The sequence below is a fragment of the Echiichthys vipera genome (assembly GCF_963691815.1).
Source record: "Echiichthys vipera genome assembly, chromosome: 1".
In the NCBI taxonomy this organism is placed as follows: domain Eukaryota; kingdom Metazoa; phylum Chordata; class Actinopteri; order Perciformes; family Trachinidae; genus Echiichthys; species Echiichthys vipera.
Window position 1 is genome coordinate 33277938 of NC_139826.1, and position 19946 is coordinate 33297883.

Sequence of the window (19946 nt, forward strand, 5' to 3'; positions counted from 1 at the left end):
GGATGTACAGTGTGCTTGTTGAATTGACTTAAATTTAGCCTGTGGATTTAGGTTGAAGTGTTACATCTGTGTAAAGTGTCAGATCACAGACTTAGTAATGACTGCAAGAGGAGGTAGCTTTCAGGATTAATCATTCAGCTATCAACTAAATAAGACATTATCTGAATAGTAAGGGGTAATGAGCTTAAAATTTTCTTCTAATCGTATTATATTCTTCCTTTCAGCTCCAGAGCTTCCTATTGTGGAGAGGAGAAACTGGCTAATACACCAGCACTATATCCGTAAAGACTATGAAACCTGTAAGGTAAAGTACCTCATTCCTCCATTCTCCCTGTGGTTTATTCTGTTATTGACCCATGTCTGTGTTCAGTGTTGGTCTGATTGACCACGTACATAATAATGAAGATAATGACTGTCATGTACAGGGTTCAGTCTAACACTGTACTTTATTATGGGCTAATCACTGCATTGACCTGTGCATTCCCACATGGAAGGGAGGTACTTAAAGTCTCTGAATATATGGCTGTACTTGTAAAGTATATTACTGGAATCACCTTCTCACTTTCTTTTAGTAAAATATACACTCGCTCTCAGGACCCTGTTTTAATGGCACCAGCGCAGCGACAAGAACAAAGTTTGGGGTCCCTAAGTGCACCTGTTATTTTGGGTCATGTATGCCCAGCAGCGCAAAAGGCAAAAGTGCTGGGTGAGGTGGTAAAAAGATCAGATGGTGTGGCGATTACTAAATGTGCTCCCAGCCAGTCACATCACTGGTCTCATTGTTCTGATACAGCTGAGCCAATCACAGTGTGCCGTTGTGCGCAGTAGCTGAAGAATCGGCTTCTTCAGGAAATCATGTTGTTGTCTGGATGGTGCAGAGGTGTGTGTGGGTCTGTTCTCCAAGAAGATGATCAGTACAATGTAGTTTACGTATAGGATCGCATCCATTCAACCCTATTCCAGATTTAATTCCACTGTATTTCAAGTTGCGCACGGTTGCATTACTTCTTAAAATGTGACAGAATAGCCTTTCCTTCGTGCCGCAAAAAGAATTCAAGGTTGGAAAGGAGGCTGTGACATATAAGATTAATGAGCCTCTGTGATCCAATGGCAGAATATTGACCTATAATGGACCTGTCTGATGTGTGCTGAGGAGTATGGGGTGACTTTGTAGCAGCCTGGTGTCATTTTCAGGTGATTTAATGAAGTTCAACATGGTGGAAGGCTGTGTGTAATCGCACTGCACTCTGGCTAGGCACTTCTCTGTTCAGAAGCTGCTGATTTATCAACGTACAGCACCTGTCCTTCTGCTTGCAGATGGCTGCAGAGATTAAATGAACTCAATAGGAAGGTTTACATACCATATAAAGCCACTGCGTAGACAACAGATAAAGACTCACTATTCATTTATAAATGCAAACTGATTTACCAGCGTTCCTACTTTCTACACACTGATGCTGATTTAAAAATATCTACTGGCTGGAGAATGTTTAAATAAAATACATTATTTACATTTTAGGCATTATTCTATTATGCTCCAAGTATTCAGTTTGTTTTTGTTGCCAAAATGATCAGATTGGCAACAGACTGACCAGAACGTGGTTCTGAGATGTCTATTCTCAGTGCACATTGACCAAAATACCAACAACTCGGTGTGTGCTGCCTTATTTGAATCCCACGTGTTTACACCTCTCCTCCCACCTGTGCGCCGTGCACTCTGTGCTGAGTACCAAAATACCACACAGCTGTCACAACTGTCTCAGCAAAAATAGGGCCCTCAGTCTGTTATGTTACAGATGTACAGAACAGGGTATAAGACTTTTCTTTATCTGTTATGTCTCGTTTGCGACTACAACTTTAGAAACTCATTGTGGTTGGTATTCAGCAGGGTCTGAACATGTTTGTTTGTGCAAACATGCCAGCCATTATTTAAGCAGTCCCTCTATTCACATTCATCTTTATTGTATTTATTGTCTCCCGTTCTTTGTCCATGCAGGTGATCATCAAAGAACAACTACAGGAGACGAATGGAATGTGTGAATATGCCATCTATGTTCAAGGTGAGCCGCAGTTTTTGTAGGAACTCTTCCCTCTCACACATTTAAAGTGTTTGATGTTAATTAAGAGCTAGATCAAATGAGGGCTCTGTGGTTGCAAACGCCCAATTCATCATTTAGTTCCCCAAAATCTTGTCTTTGGACTCCATGCTGTGCCTTTGATTTTTAATGTGTTTTTACCTTCTCATGTAGATGAATATCCTTTCTTTCTGTGTTTTAATGTCTTACCACAGCACTTATCATGCGTCTGGAGGGCAAGATCCAACAGTCCCTGGAGCTGTTTCAGAGCTGTGCCATCCTTAATCCCAGCAGTGCTGACAATCTCAAGCAAGTGGCCAGATCACTGTGAGTCTATTGCCCTCAAGCCTGGGATGCATCAACACTTCTCCATTAGCTCACAAGAGAGATAGGAGAGAAATAGCCAGTGATAACAGCCCAACTGCAGGCCAGTTGTGGCTGGAACTTTTTCTTAATACTGAAGGGAAAACTAATTCACCCCCAGAGACTTTTTCCCCACTGTTGTAGGATTGTAAGAATAGCTCTCCCAGCTCGCATTCGGTGATTAAGATTAATTTCTCATATGGATTATTGTTATTTATTTTCCCATAGATTTCTCCTGGGAAAGCACAAAGCAGCTATTGAATTCTACCATGAAGCTGCAAGACTCAACGAGAAAGACTGGGTAAAAGAACAGAATGTATAACCTTACACAGTAGCACTTGTGTCCAACAGAGCTGTTGTTTTAAGTAACTTTTACATTTGGATATTGAATTTAGCTCCGCGTTTATCCAGCCTTGTTCAATTAAGCATGACATTTTCTCACCCCAGGAGATCAGTCATAATCTGGGATTGTGCTATTTCTTCATCAAAGACTTCAAAAATGTAAGTATGCTGATGTTACCGACACTATGCGGGACAAATTCTACCCACTCCCAGACGATTTGATCATTTTGATCTTCCGTCTCTGTCAGGCTGAAGAGCATCTGAACAGCGCTCTCCAGATAAATAAACACGACAAGACTTTCATGATGCTTGGGAAGGTTCATCTGTTGGCTGGAGAAACTGACAAGGCTATCGAAGTGTATAAGAGGGCAGTGGAGTAAGTAACGTTCAAATGTGGACATTGTTAAAAAAAGCCCAGAGAAGACATTTAATGATATTAACATTGAAAATAACCAATCTGTCATTCTAGGTATATGGTATTATGAACTGCCATAATGTATTTTAGCCATTTCAAGTGGAGGGATTGTTTACCAAGACAAAGTGTTTTATCCAACCCAAATGAGGGAAGCAACCTTTATTAATAACTGTTAATACTAACACAGCTGCAGCATGACAGTTTTCTCCAAGTTAACATTGTCTCAAGACACGAAAAGAGATGAGAGCCATGAAGCATGCTGTTTCACAGGAGGTTTGTTACTTCCCTCTAGATTTAGCTGAAGATCTTTGGAGCTCATTTCAATAAGTGGTCTTCCTTCAATCTCACACAAAGCTCCAGTTCTGCCATATTTCAACCCGGGGCTCTTTTTCAGTTCAGTATAAATTCTCTTCATTTCCACTTCTATTCACATGTTGAATATTTAAACATTAGGCCCAGGCGTAAATAAAGAAATGACATCAGTGTCTATAATAGAGCTCATTATGGCTACCTCCTGTTGGGGTTAAATTAATTAATCAAGTGCCCCAATACTGCTGTTGCTTTTAATGAGACATACCACTGTGAATCTTATTTGAATGCCGATCTGCCTCATCTGTACCATTTTTTTTTTCTTAGACCCACATCATCTCCCCACGGGTCATAATTAATACTTCACAGATATGCTGAATCAAACCCTGATAGAATCAGCAGAATCCATGAATATCAACTATGTTTGCTTAAGAATAAGTGCAGGCATTACATGTTATTACTGGTAAAGTTAAAGTGACACTGTGCATTCAACTTGTCTCCTTCTCAATCCAGATACTGTTCAGAGAATACTGAACTCCTGACTACTCTTGGTCTGCTTTTTTTACAGGTAGGAAGGTTTTTAAATAACCTTTTCAGTGAAATTATGTGTACACAAGCGAAGAACAGTACAAGATAAGAGTGACATTTACTGAAGGTGTCAAACATCTAAAAAGGACTATATGTATCATTTCTTTTGTTTATGTTTCTGCCAGCTTGGAAAATACCAAAAAGCATTTGAGCACCTTGGAAATGCCCTCACTTTTGACCCCAACAATTATAAGGTATGTGGGTATTTGAACACACGTCGTGCTTTAGTATAAACGGAGTTTGCTGCTACTCCATCTGAGGATAATGCATCAGACCTCTTTTAAGCAGTTCACTTTAAATTAAAGGTCATTCTCTGTCAGCTGGTACCCTCCGTCTTTCATCATTTGCACTTTCAAAGGGCACCTCTTCCTCTAATATCGCTCTAATCATTGTTTTTATTTCCAGGCCATCCTGGCTGCAGGCAGTATGATGCAGACCCACGGTGACTTTGATGTGGCCATGAACAAGTACAGAGTGGCAGCGTGTGCTGTGCCCGAGAGCCCCCCACTCTGGAACAACATCGGCATGTGCTTCTTTGGAAAAAAGAAATACGTAGCGGTGAGTAATCCTGTTTATTGCTTCATTTGTCTTTGTCAGTTTAGGACGCGATAGAGGAAATCCACTTGAAAGTAGCACAAAAAAGTTAAATATTTGATTTTCAGTGATTATTATTTATTATATAGGACATTCAACATTAGTTTCATATTTTGAAGGTAATACCAGCAGAGGGTGACGGTAACAATAAAAGTTTACTGTTGTGAAACATATGAAACATAACACATGATAAGCTTATAAAATACAATGAATTCTTACATATTAAACCAGCGGTAGTCAGCCTTTTTTGGCTTGTGACTACTCTAGTTTGGGCTCCTTGTCATATTTCAGATGTCTATGATTTATTGCAGTATTAGTACCAACTAATAGACATTTCCAATGTAAACCGGTTTTATTTAAATACCAGTGAAGACGTCTTATTTTCTAATATTTAAAAAAAAAAGCAAGGATTACAGAAAAGTCCAAATAAAAATAGAGATTTTTTGGGGCGGAAAAAGATAAGTTTTCTTTTTCACCATTATTATCGAGATACCCCTTGAGTTTATCTTCAAACCCTTTAAAGGGGGCTTGATCTGTAGATTGAGAACCACTGAACTGACCGACGTAACTGTAGATAAAGTAGTTAAAAGCCAATAAGCCAACAAAATGCTGCTTACAGACTGATGCATCAGTATTTACAAACTGATTATGTCTCATATTATTAGTCACAGCAGAACAAGTACTTATGATACTTTAAGTACATTTTGGTGCTTTACTCCCTGTGGACTTTTCTCATAAACAGACAATGTTTCTATTTATATTCAGTGTTACTCCTTGACGTTAATGTATTGAATGCATTTTTTCCCCCGTAAAATCTAATTCTTAAAAGTGTCAAACCTGCATTTAGGTCATCCATGTTTACTGTCTTTTACTGCATCCTCCTTCTTCACAGCCTTCGTTGCCGAATTAGTGTGTATCTTCACACTCCATCTGTTGATCACTGAAATAGTGTGAAACAGTTGTATGGAATGTGTATCACATCACCCTCGTGCATGTGCATCATTGTGCAAGCCCAAACAAAAATACTAAAGCATTGCTCCATATCATTAATAGAAAAAAATCCTCCACAAGGATCTGAACACTTCTTCCACTACAAAGTCCATAAAACAACCAGGAGAAAATCTCTCTTCACTCTGCCAAAAAAAACCCTGCCCACATCAATATATCAATATAATTTGTGCACAGACCACAGACTGGGCCTTTAATCTTTTTTGTGAACGTAACATAGCACACAGCTTATGTTTTGTACATCAAGTATACAAAAACAGTAATTTAAGGGTCTGTAAGTTCATGTGAGCAATAGAATTGATGCCAGGCAAAGTTTCCAGCATAGCAGACACAGATTTTAGCATATTACATTAAGTATACAAAGCCAACATACAATGACTGAGTTAGCTCTGTATGCCTAATGTAATAACATTGTCTCCCAGCCAGGTGAAACATAGAACACAGAAATGTAAGCACACAGACTCAGGTACAAAAAAAACAGCCCAAAAATAAATACATCACTCTCGACAGGTCGCCTATAGTCAGACCCCAGTATGTACATGAGCAACTAATCATCAGTTGGGTCGCTGAGAGCTTGGAGGAATAATGGGATTATTGTTCCTATAATATTCCTGAAGTATTATTAATCCAGCATTGTACAGTATGTATTGTTTCTTAGGTTCTTCTTGGGACCATATATTATTTAGATACTCTTGTCAGATGTCTTCTCTCTCCCAAATTCATTTCTACCTCAGGCCATCAGCTGCCTGAAGCGGGCCCATTACATGTCTCCTTTTGACTGGAAAGTGTTGTACAACCTGGGTCTGGTCCACCTGACCATGCAGCAGTATGCCTCCGCCTTCCACTTCCTCAGCGCAGCCATCAACCTGAACCCACGGATGGGGGAAATCTACATGTTGCTGGCAGGTACTGTGCTGAGTCAGAAAGAAGGAGAAATACCCTAGTTCATGATTGTGTTGTGTCTATAAAGAGTAAAATATTGATTTGTGGAAACAATTACTTTGTATGTTGTGTATTAATTCACTAAGGGCGCACTTAGAGAGGTGGGCTTTTGTAGAGCGTGTTTGCACGAGCGCGCGCATGTGTACGGAAACAAGATGCCTACGGCGGTTCAGACTTCGTTTATGTGCGCCTGTTCGGACATAGAAATAAGAAGGACGGACCATGCGCGGACATTTAACAAGAACAACAATGGCGGTGAAAGGTTCACGTTGGTGTGATGCGGAGTTGGAGTGTTTTCTGTAGATTTGGTTGGATGAAAATATTCAAAAACAGTCGACAAGACGCACAAATCAGAGGTCTATGGAAAGATTTGTAAACAAAAAGACGCATGCCGATGACGTCGATCAATGCTTGTGACATGTGACGGCGTGATGACGTATGGACAGCGAGAAGCATTTGCGCGAGGCCCAGGCAGTGTGAGTACAAAAGGGCCTGGGGTGCGGGGGGAGAGGGAGGGGGGACAAGTACCCTAAAGCCCGGGGCGCGATGCGGAAGGACAGTGTGAGTGCGCCCTAATTCACAAAAGGTACATACTATGGCTTTTGTAATGTACATCCGACAGTATTTCAGTTTGTTTAAACCTGTCTCATACTTATTCTCAACAGTGGCTCTGACAAACTTGGAGGATGTTGAAAACGCCACCAGAGCGTACGAACAAGCTGTGACAATCGACGAGTGAGTCTGTCTTTGGCCTTCTTCCTTTAATGAACTGTGTGTCTGAAGCTGAGTCTGTAGTTTAATCATTTAATGTTTTCTTTTCCTCCTTGGTGATGAATTATCTACAGCTCCAACCCTCTGGTCAACCTGAACTTTGCCATCTTCCTCTATAATCATGGTGATAAGAAGGCAACTCTGGATCAGTATCAGGAGATGGAGAGGAAAGTCAACCTACTTCGAGACAGCAGCAGCAGCAACTTTGAATTTGATCCAGAGGTACTTCAGGTCCTGTGGATGTTGACGTCTCAAAGTCAGTTGTTGAAGCCGTTTCTTACAGTATTTTTAAGTCTTAAGACAAAAATGACATTTGAATATTCCTTCTAAAAAACACATAGTTTCAAACTATTCTAATATCTTTTTTTTGTCCATTATGGCCATAAGAGGGCAAACCAGTACGGGAGACATTTCATACGTATACTACTTCTATAACAGTGATCTCGGGACCTACACACTACAAAATAAACAAATAAAATAATGTCTCATACCGTGTGTCAGGTTTAAGCAACCTAAAACACCCAAAACTTAACAAAAGAGAGAAAGACAAGAGTTATTTTACTTGCAAGGAGAACGGACAGAGATCTGCTCAGTTACAAATCTCCTACCGATCTGAGGTAATCTCTGCCGGACCCCTTCATTTTATTGGCTTTTGGTGGTTACAATGTATACAATGAATAACCATTCTTAAGGTGAGGGTCACATAGCTGCAACTCAAGACATATCCTGTCCTTGATCAGTTGAGCAGGGTCTGTGTTTCCACAGACCCCCCTTTTGGTGACACATTAACAGTCAGGCTTATCTGATTTCCTTGACCTGCAAAGCACCTCTGCACAACTTGGCTATACACACACCCCAAGTAATGTTAGTTAAAATGTAAAGGCAATTTGAGTAAATATGAGATTACTTTATGCACATTTATTCCAACACCGTGAAACTTAATCTAAAGTCTGTAGTCTCTCAAATGCGTTTTTGTTTCCTCGTAGTACAAATCAGTCTCTCTGTGTCCAAGTTCTTGTTACTGTTACTGTTCTTGTTGAATTATTAATTTTCAATCAACGAACGTGACATTGTGTGACTCCTGTCATGCAGTGTCAGCATCAAATATCTGTTGTTGTTTTTTTATATACTATTTGAAATATATAATCAAATTTGGAATATTTGTTGACAGCCCTACTTGTCACTAACAGCTAATAGACATGGCTCAGAAGATGGGAGCTGCCCTGCAGGTGACGGAGGGGCTGGTGTGGACTAAACCAGGCAAGGACTCCAAATCCAAACCAAACTCTGCAGCAACCACCAAAACCCCTGGTGCTCCCCTAGGTACTAACCAAGCTCTGGGCCAAGCCATGTCTTCTGCTGCGAGCTACAACAAGAACATCCAGTTACCAACAGGTACAAATGGCCGGTATGGGTTGTCCAAAGTGTCAGTTAACATTCTGTCACCCTCCGTTAAGTGTCAGAGTCGAGGTGAAGCTTGAAATGAGGTCCAGCTCTGAGTCAGGAGCTGATGAGACCGTGCAAGGCTGAATGTCTCTTTTAAGTTAGTTTTGAGCACAAACTTGAAATGAGGTGAGCACATAAAATATTTCTCATCAAGAAAAGTCCAGTGTTACACCACAGCACAGGTGATGACAAATTTTACAGCCTCTACCTCTCTCCATTAAACCGAAGCCCAATTTTTCATTTTAAATGGAAACTTGAAAATATATCTTCCCTGTGTATTCACAGCCTCTTGGGGCTAAGGCGAAATGGATTTTTTTTTTTAAAAAAGAAGCCAACCTCCCGCCAGTATATGTTCTTGGCAACAACAGAAAATCAGCAGTCTGGAAAAATGACACATTCAAGATAATAAATTCAAGGCTACTCTGAAATGATTGTTGCAGCTTTCAAATGTAAGTGGACTGGAGTGTTTTTCTTCACGAGAGCCCGTGAGCTGTTTTCAACCACTTTTGTTCAGCTTTTATTGAATAACACCCGAACAATACACCCATGTTCAGTGACAAACGATTTTACACAGCTCTGACAATCTGCTTTCTAACACAATTTATCGCAAATATACAAATATAGCCTGTAAATATACTATAAAAGTAGTAAATGTGAAGCGGTGAACCATCAAGTCACTGCTAGTGGAACTGGATATTCGTCAGTAGACCGTTTTTCAGTAACTTCATTGCTGTTCTGTAACAGTTAGTCTGTAAATCAAGTTTTCTGGAGGTCAGGATTCATGGGCCTACGGTATCATGGTGGTTATGAAGATTAACAACGTATCACTGAACCTGGAGTTTGTAAAGAACTCCGTCTGAGTTATTTATACAAATGAAAATAATGTAAATCTTTCAAGAGTTAAATGTTTCTATATTAAATCCCCTGTGTCTCTTGCTGTGTGTTTCAGCGGGGGGTCTTATGTAACTAGTTAGAGGCGAATTTTGTTGTTAAAGTTATAAATGTGCTGTTTAAGCATCAAACTGGTGCTCCTAAATGACTCACCACCATTTAAATGTGAGGAAATTGCACCAGTTAAAGAAGCCAACCTAAATTGCCCGTCTGGGATATCACAACTGGGAAATCTTAATATGCAGTATCTAAATTTTCGTAGAGTACAGTCTCATTAGGTGTCCGTAAGACAAAATTACCCCGCACTTAAGCTCAAAACATGATGTGAGGTCATGGTTTCGATGTGGGAAATAAATGAATATTTTACAACGTGATGCTACACTTTGTAGTCTGGTGTTGTACGAAGCAACACACAACCATGCAAGATAAATGCTTTAGTGTTTCTGTTGTCCTCTATTGAGATCTGTGAGTGTTCATCCACTCGATTCAATTTGAACAAAAATGAACTCTGGACCTGCGAGTTCTCCATAGCCAGTTTGAGATCACATTAAAACAGCTAACGCGTGCTTGAATTTGTCCGTTGTGTGGGCTTCAGTTGGAGTGAATGGGAGCTGGGGCAAATATAAGTGCAGTGGGACCACATCTTAATTCAGTCAATCATGTTCTATACTGCTGGATAGGACATCGACTACTGCTGTCAAAAATATCTATTTTTTAGTGCACACAACACTGCAGTGCCCACAGAGCTCTCCTCTCATCACTCGTCTCACTCACTCCGGCTTAATATAATAATTTATGGGTTTTGTTTTGGTGTTAGCTCAGTAAAAATGGCTGGTGCTGAGCTTCCGCAGCTGGTTTTGGAAGAAAAGAAAACAGCAGAAGTTCTGTTTGGAAATACTTCACATTTGAGGCAAATGAACATGGAAAGGCAAAGGACATACACACTATAGCTATATTATCCCTGTTGCTACGAGTATGGTATTTAATATCAATACTTTTGAAAGGTACTGTATCAAAAATGTCAATGGAAGGCATGTAGACGACAAGCTACTCAGATGTAAAGTTCCTGAATAATGCTGCAGGTATTTATGTTAAGGAACCCCACACAAACTGTTTCATCTGTGTAGATTATAGCAAACTACAGTATTAAGACCTTTTCTGAGCAATCTTGGCATCAATTCTTGTGCTTTTGTTCTTTTCAGGAGTTTCCAAAGGCCCCTCCATGCCTCTTGAGCCAGAACCTGATGTGGACAAAGCCCCCAGCCCGCCCACTGATCCTCCAGGTTCCCCAGAACCTGCAGAGTCAGAAAACCCCAAACCCAAAACCTCCAAGAGGAAATCTAAAGTGGAGGAATAGCTGCAACTTGATACGTGACATCTTTTGTCATGAGGTCACTCTCATGTTATGGAGGTAAATCAAGCAGCCAGGCTATTTGTGGTTCCCTAGCCCATCATATTTAGACACGAAGCCTTCAGTTACAGGCTCCTGGTTTAGGTACATGATGATACGTTACCTTTACGTTTCAGTGAAAAGGGCGACGGCAATGTGCACTTTTGTCATACCATTTATTTCAAGAACATTGAATGTCAGTGCAACACTTATCACATTTAAACCAAAAGTCAGATATAGATACCTATTCAAGTGGAAGATACAGTTTAAGAAAATCTCAAAATGGTTATATGTTAAAGCAATTCTTACCTTTCTGGCATTTTTACACTTTTCTTTTGTAATCTTAAAATGCTCCTAATAAGCGGGTGGCACACTAAAATGTAAAAGAAATCCACCAGTTGTTGAAACTAACTAAATATTCAGTCCGACCAATCATTTTATTCGGCCCGTGTAAAATGATCTGCAGAGCTTCCTGCCTGTCATCCGTCGCTCTGTTTCACTTGCGCTGCTCATGCTGCGTTCCAGTGCCATGTGAAGTCCAAAGTTTCGGACCTCCATTTAGGCAAAGTGCACTGGAATGCCTGTCAAAGTGGAACCTCCTACTAGCGAATTTGGGTAGATCGATCTCCCTCGAATTCGATAGCAGGAGGTTCCACTTTGACAGCCATTCCAGTGCACTCAGCTAGCTGAAGATCCGAAACTTTGGACTTCCCATGGCACTGGAACGCAGCATTTTTCTCTCACCGCACGTGTCGGGGGAGGAGGGAGCGTCAGAGGTGAGACAGGGGTTAGAGGGTGGTACTTTGGAGGGTGGCGCTGTGAGACATGCAAGAAAGGTAAGAATTGCTTTAATATTTGGATGAGCGTAGCAATAAGGTTAAATAATGAATTTTTGTATTGTATTGACATTTCCATGGAAGATGTCGGTCCTAAAATACAAATGTAAAAGGAAATGCTGTGACAATCACTGCTGAACTCTACGGATAGAAAGGGTGTTTATGAATAGTTACAGGATATTGCTCGTTTGTACGATAGGGCTCTTTTTGAGGGTTAAGTGTAAATAGTGACACATGCTTTTATATGTGGATAAATGTTATGTTTATAGAGAGTAATGTATTTAATATTAAAAAAAGACACTTTAAAGAAAATGGCCGCCTCGCTTTTGTTTATGAAGTCCTGTTTGTATGTTGTTTTACACTTTGTTTTCTTATGTTCAGGTCATTCACTTCAGCAGACACCACCAACAGGGGCCGGTATTGTTTAAGAGCTTTTAAAGTCAATCCATTATCAGACACACAATCCCTGTTCTGAACAAGAAGAATAACTTACACAAAGATACAATAATCAGTCCTCCATAGTGAAGTTTAAGCTGTCAACATCTTAGGTGAAGGAATACGGTGAAATATCTGTGTGACTCGACTTTTATTAGGAATTTCAATCACAACTCGAATGAGTATTATGACAATAAATCCAGAGGATAGCCCCTAAATGTACGACTAAAAAACACTTATTTCCAAAGTGATCCTCAATGGATACAACAAACACAACACATGTAAACATACAATACCATGGAAACAAACAAGGTATAGCATAAACACACTAGTCCCACTTGAAACTCCACGTCCATGGTTCAAACTCTCTCCCTTAAAAGTGAACCATGATGTCCTTTTGTTTGGCTTTGTTTAATACGCAGGGGCAGCTTTTTACACAAGATGCTCCATTTGTTTCTGTAATACAATTATGTATTAATATTGTTTGTGTTTTGACAGGATAAATATTTATGTGGACTATAAAAATGAGCTCCTCATCAAGCTTTTTTCAGTCATGATGAACATCCTCTAATGGATGCATGGGGAAAAAACTGAACAAGAATAAACTGCCATAGTTAATAATAGAAACGCATAAATAATCTGTACTGAAGGTCACATCCAAACTGAAATTATTTATGCGTATGAATTACAATATGGATGGGGTCATTTGTACACACACCTATGAAATATGTCCCCTGACAAAGTCTAGATGCACAGGAATATGTTTCTTTCTGTGTATTTAACATTTGGGGGCATTTAAATAGTAAACCATCGGTGGTATGGTTTAGTAGTAGTAGTGACTTATGGACTACTTAAAAGAGACAAAAGAAACTGTGCTTGTGTTCTTTAAAAAAGTCAAGATTTATGACAAAGCTCACTGTGAAAAAACTCTGATTAACCATATGTTGGCAGTATTTTTAATATATTTTGATGTTGTTTTCTGTGTGTGTGTGTGTGTGTGTGTGTGTGTGTGTGTGTGTGTGTGTGTGTGTGTGTGTGTGTGTGTGTGTGTGTGTGTGTGTGTGTGTGTGTGTGTGTGTGTGTGTGTGTGTGTGTGTGTGTGTGTGTGTGTGTGTGTGTGTGTGTGTGTGTGTGTGTGTGTGTGTGTGTGTGTCATCATTGCAAATTGTGGTCCTGGAGACCCCACCAGGCAGTTTTGAGAATTTTGCCTGCTCTTTATACGTCTGTCTCAGCTTGTGTCACCACGATAGCATCACAACCATACAAGAAGCAGTCAGAAACTTTATTAGTGTGTTGTTGAGTTTAAAGATCCATGTGGTCCGAGTAAGGGGGCCGGAAGTAGGGAGGTAGATCACATCAGCCGCGATGCCAAATTGGGTCAGGGGCGTAAAGTGGTGGGGCAATGGCCCCTTCCCTACTTCCTACCCCCTTACTTTGGGCACCCGGTCTCGGACCACACCCATATTTGAGCTGAGCCTTCATTTTGATCTTAACCACATTAACAGACAGACAGACAGACAGATAAGTCATCTCCTCTGTGATAGTTTCGGCTATAGGTGCCTCCAGGACCACATTTCATCATGATGACACACACACAATTACAAGGTAAACCCAATTCCAGTGTCACTGTTGCAGCTGGTTATAATAGATCCAACTCAGGTTGGTTTCAGAGATTTCAGGTATCATTCCACTGAATAAAAGTCATACAAATTGGTCAGTTTCAGTACAGAAACTTGCAGTGTTTGTTTTTTTAACCTTGAAATTATATAAATGATAGATACTTGACTCATTAAATATTAAAGATGATTGTAAAAACTATCCACGTCCTGTAATATGATGGAAGAGATGGTGTTGAAAGACTTGAGATGTTGATGAAGAAGAACGCGCTCTTCTCCGGACTTTGCCTTCCATTTAAGGGGCTTTTTATGAGGGTTGCTTTTAAAGACCACTAAATCAAGAATTTGACTGGAATCAAATGTAGTCACCCTGTTCACCCATTTAGCCCTCACAGATGCCTCCAGCGATTGGATGTGATGTATTTGTTGAAACAGAAGGAGTTGTGGCTTCACTGAGATTTGCAGCTGCAGGACTGAGAGCATTTTCATGTTGGATTATCAGAAGGAGGAAATGCTGAGTTGTTGTGACAGTATCTCCCCTTCCCAGTGGTGAGTGTAAATATGTATTTGTTATGTGGCTCAGGGACAGAGTGACTGCTGCTGTGGACCAAGTGTCAGGTGAACAAGGGTACTGCTTGTCACTCTCTCTCCCTTGTAGCACATGTTGTGGTTGTTTGTCTAAAGCAGCCATGGCTGGAGTGAGTGGAAAGCTCGCGCTCCGGTTTTAAAGGTCCCACATTCTGCTAATTTTCAGCTCCATGCTTCTATTTTGGGTTTCTACGAGAACATGTTTACATGCTTTGATGTTCAGCACATTATTTTTCTCATGCTGTCTGTCTGAATATTATTCACCCTCTGTCTGTTTTAGTGGGGCAGCACTGTGGTGTGGTGAATGCTGCCTCAGAACAAGAGGGTTCCTGGTTCGAATCCCGGCTGGGGCCCTTCTGTGTGGAGTTTGCATGTTCTCCCCGTGTCTGCGTGGGTTGTCATCGGGTTCTCCGGCTTCTTCCCACAGTCCAAAGACGTGCAGGTGTTAGGTTAATTGATGACTCTAAAATTGCCCGTAGGTGTGAATGTGAGTGTGGATGGTTGTCTGTCTCTGTTTGTCTCTATGTGCCCTGCGATAGACTGCCGTCCTGTCCAGGGTGTACCCCCGCCTCACGCCTGTGTCAGCTGGGATCGGCTCCCTGTGTACTTCTAATGGAGTCTGCTAGATTCCACTGCACCTGACCGTCAACCAATCAGAGCAGAGGACTCTCTGGCTCAGTGTCAATGATTTCGAATGAACTCTAATCAAGCTGTGAAACTAGGCAATGCTGATCAAATATGAATCTAGATTCTGCTACTATATTTAATATTTCTCACATTAAAATAAGAAAGTTTGTCCGGCTGGTGGGCGCGGTGGTGGTTTGGCTTGACTAGGTCACAAACTCAACACCTTTTTTCCATCTTTGTCGTTGTGCTGACAGGCTGTAGTGACCGTTTCAGACAATATGAAAAAAAAAAAAACTATAATGTATTTTTCATAGAAGGCTACCAACAGTTTTCTTGGCAGTTTCTGAATACGGGCTGTGTGCATTTCTATGTGGATTGAGCAATTTTATTACCTCAACGTGCTTTATAATGAAAAAAGACATGGAAATCTAATTTCTCACAATATGGGACCTACAAAAGGCCTGGTTATTGTTATTCGATTTCAAGCCTTTGAGTCTGATGTGACGTCATGTATGTTCAGATGTGCACAGTAGACATGAGACTCTGGGCCAGGAGCATGTACTGCCTCCACAGACTTCTCTGCCTCAGTAATTCACATCATTAGGAGTTACTTCCACAGCATAAGAACCACTGTTTAACCTTCAAAAAAGTAATCATGCATTTATTTTTGCAAATGACATGTTTTCCCTCAAGAGTCCATCCTACACAAATATTGCGTTTTGTGTTAATAATAATGTTGAAGCTGCTGCCCCGGCGACCCGACCCCGGATAAGCGGTTCAAGATGAGATGAGATGAGTGTTAATAATTGGTCAGCGTGTATTAACTAAAGCTTTCCTTAAAAAATGCTGCAGTAAGAGCCTTGGTTGGGCCGATTTACACGTATATGGCCCAGTTTAGTATTAATATATGAACAATTTGATTTATTTGATTGAACTTGGTTTTGCCTCTCAAGTTCTGTGTCTCCTGCTGATGCATGCACCGAATCTTTTTCCTGCTCTGACTCGACTCAGATCTCACCTGCTGATTAGTACCATGCACTACATTTCAAATGATGTGTCTTCAAAATACCACAATATTACACACTTTCCTGGGAACTTTGCCAAATTGTTAACAGGAACTGGGAACAGCCTTCCCTCCTGCTATACAAGCATGCATTATAGATATATACGGTATATTTGATCTAGTGTTGCATATATGAGTCTGGGGGATGTGTCTGTTTTTGCCATGATGGAAAAAAAATACTTTACTGGCACCATTTAACTCCTCAACCTGATCCCAACTATTTCAGACTTTAATAATTCCCTTCTGCCAAGGAGTCATTCATGGAGTCAAATTAAACTCAGTGGAATATAAACGTAAAAAATCACATCACAAATAAAAAAATTAAAAAATAAACAGTACATCTGATATCTATTTGTCTTACTGGATTCATGGTTCAGACTTCACATTAACAGAATTTAGTGACGTTTTTGTACTGTTATTTGATTCCAAACACTTGGCTGGATGTACGATGTGAGGAAAATATGTGATAATGTTGTTAAATATCTAGATCAGGGATGTGAAACTCAGGCCAGTGGGCCAAATCTGGCCCGCGGTGTAATTATATTTGGCCCCCAAGATCATATCAAGGTTCTATGAGAGCTGGCCCACGAGTATAAAGCACATACACGTCTACTTTCCTGTTGACAAACATGAGCATCAATGCTTCCAGTCTCTTCGGACAAACTTAATCCACCCCTCCCCAAAAACTGTTGTCTTGTCTGCAGAGCCTCCATGGCTGTAACTAAAGAATAAAACATAAGAAACACCACGACAAGAACAAGGACCTGCACTGAAAAGGTTCAACATTACACATCTGGAGAGGAGGAAAACATGCATATTTGCCGTCTTTTTCTTTTTTTTTTGTATAAATTGAGTTTGGCCCGCAACTTTGTCCCAGTTTTTAAATGTGGCCCACTGTGAATTGGAGTTTGATACCGCTGATCTAGATAATGAAATAACTTGCGATAAACAGATATTAAAGTGTACCCAGTTCTGCCTTTGTGGTGATTTCAGTATACTGCTGAAAAACCACAAATCACTCGTTCAATTAAAGAAACTGAAAGGAAAATGATTTCCAGCGTTGTTTTTATTGAAATGAACCCAACACATTTTATATTTTAGTCTCTTTCGACTAACTCAAACTAGCCCAGAGTGTCTCTTGCAATGTGTTTATCTCACAAGTTGATATCGCCATAACGATACAAAAATGTGTATATTGTGCAGCCCCACCAAATACCTCGATATCGATATTGTAGGGTTGACTTTTGGTGTTTTTGCAAAATATTTACACAATGATTTTTGATAAATAGTATCATCAGCAATGTGGGTGTAATGAAAGGCAAATAACAGAACAGCTACAACAGTCAAGTGATTGTGCAGAATTTAAAACCAGGAAAAGACGACACTTCCGATTTCAATTAAATATTGATTTAATGCCCAGCCCTACACACATCTATTTAATATATACAGAAACGTATACTAAAAATATTGTCCTTTTTTCTAATCTTGATGGAGATAACACTGCAATTCTTCTCTTTTGACATACATTTCTTCTCCAAAGCAAGTATCCTCTTGCAATCTTCTTCACATATTATCATTGAAGATTGAATCAAACCATCAATTGACCCTGAAGATTCACACAGCAGTGATCCCTGACCCACCTCTCTTATCTTTTCCCTCTCTCATGATGGGGAATAGCATGTTGCCAGCGCAGTTTTTTTTTTCATTAGGTCCTTGTTAAACTGTGCATGCCTGAACTGCCTGTGGTCGTAACTTTTACAGGGCAGCTGATGGCCTATAATTCTCCGCTCCTGCTGCAGTTGTTTTTCAGTGCAGCTGTGAAAGATTGGTTTTCCATTTTTTTCGTCTTTCTACAATTCAAACGTGGAAGTTTCATTTAAAGTTCTCTGGCTCCAGGGAACGGTAAGTAGTGCTATTTCTTATTTAGGTTTTGTTTTTTTAATTCAGTTGTAACTTGTATTAATAGACCTAAATAAAGACACTATTTGCTATTGGTAAATTCCCATTGATTATATTATATATTATATATTTTTTGCAGCACAGAGCTGACGGAGGCCCTACTTGGACAAAGAAGAAGACATTTTATTCCCTGTATCTACCGACTGCACAGTAGTTTTTCTTTTAAGAAGGATATTTGAGGAATGAGTCCGTCTGGATCTCAGATTAGCTGTGCTGTTAACCTTCGTCCAATTTTCCTACATAACCTCACCTTATAGCTTTTAACTTGTACATCATATTACACACATGCTGTAATTCTGTCCGCACCTCTTCATGCGGTGTCTGCCCTGTTGTCTGGCTCTTTTAAATAGTTCCCCAGATACTCACATGGTCTCAAGTATCAAGCTCAGGACTGACAGTATTTCTCCACACACTTCTAATCATCGCATCTTACCTTTTTCTTTTCCGTTACCTCAGTTACACATCATTTGTGTCCAGTTTCTGGAGAGAGTCTCTCCCGTCTGAGAGTTGTGTCCCAGTCCATACTGCCCTAAAAACGATTTACAGTGTGTACTCATCTTTATAGTAAACTGTTTTTTCTTCATTTATAAGACAAGAAATAGGCATACTTTACTAGTTTATACTACCATACAACGTGCAAAAACAATCAAACTTTAGAATGCCACACTCAATTAGAGTTAACATTGAGACAATTAAATGTTTTTCCAAAATGTATTGGTGCTGTTGGAGATGTTTCACCCACACCCACAGTTAGATTTTTCCAGCTGTGAGGAGCTTTTTCATTTCCTTTGTGTGTTGTTTTGTTTGAGAATAGTGTCTTTCAACAGTACACTCTTTGTAAAGACATCTACAGACTGTGGTGATTCTCCGACATTTCCTCAAACATCACCATGAGGTCCACTTGTTGTTCTTTTTTAGTGAAAAGTCTCAGCAGTTATTAGAAATTTGCCACTCTCAGGACGATGAGGTCAATATTTTAATTTGTCCAACTTTTGTTTATGACCAGATTCCTGTAAAACTAAAACCCCATAACATTCCCATCAGCCTCAGCTCTACTTTGTGTATAGTGCTTGTGTTTGCCTGATCTGTACTGGAAACTTGATTTGTACACATGTGTAGATGGTTGAGGTTAGGCATTGATCTCAAATGGTCAGGGGATAGGACCTGAACAAATTGGGTTTCCAGTACATAATATTTTCCTAGGATGGCGTAGGCATGACCCGCCCTACTCTAACTCTATTTTTTCCCCTTCTCTGTCTCAGATGGCTTATAAACCCTCACCAATCCCACTCCTCATGTCTAAACTGAACAAATCTAACCAACAAAGTAGGGAGGGTCTTGCTTCCAGTACAGTTCCCTTTAAATAAAATTATTGTTTGTTTGTTTGTTTTTAATGTAATGTAATTTCAAAGGCTTTTTATTACAGACAGTTGTTGGCGGTATGCACTACTATAAGATATGGTTGCAAGCCGCCATAAAACTAAAAGCATGTACAATTCAGGTAGTGAAAGTGCTTACTAGCAATTGTTAGCATGCTAATGTGCTCAACTAAGATGGTGAACATAGTAAACATTATATGTGCTCACCAAGTTAGCATTCTCATTGTGTTTCAAAGCAGCACTGTGCCAAAGTACAGCCTCACAGAGACATTATTATGTGGAACCTCTTGTTTGAGTAAACTTTCTTGT

General features: G+C 40.0%; 1 protein-coding gene across 1 annotated transcript; it reads left to right on the forward strand.

The window, feature by feature from the left end:
• Positions 1-292: 292 nt before the first annotated feature.
• Positions 293-11412, forward strand: bbs4 (Bardet-Biedl syndrome 4). Its single transcript, XM_083919699.1, has 14 exons — positions 293-304; positions 1997-2060; positions 2291-2402; positions 2667-2739; positions 2886-2939; positions 3029-3156; positions 4018-4072; positions 4218-4286; positions 4498-4650; positions 6429-6600; positions 7302-7371; positions 7482-7629; positions 8598-8802; positions 10947-11412. Exons 2-14 carry the CDS (start codon positions 2033-2035, stop codon positions 11099-11101), a joined length of 1422 nt encoding a protein of 473 aa, XP_083775825.1. The 5' UTR covers positions 293-304; positions 1997-2032; the 3' UTR covers positions 11102-11412.
• The last annotated feature ends 8534 nt before the right edge of the window (positions 11413-19946 follow it).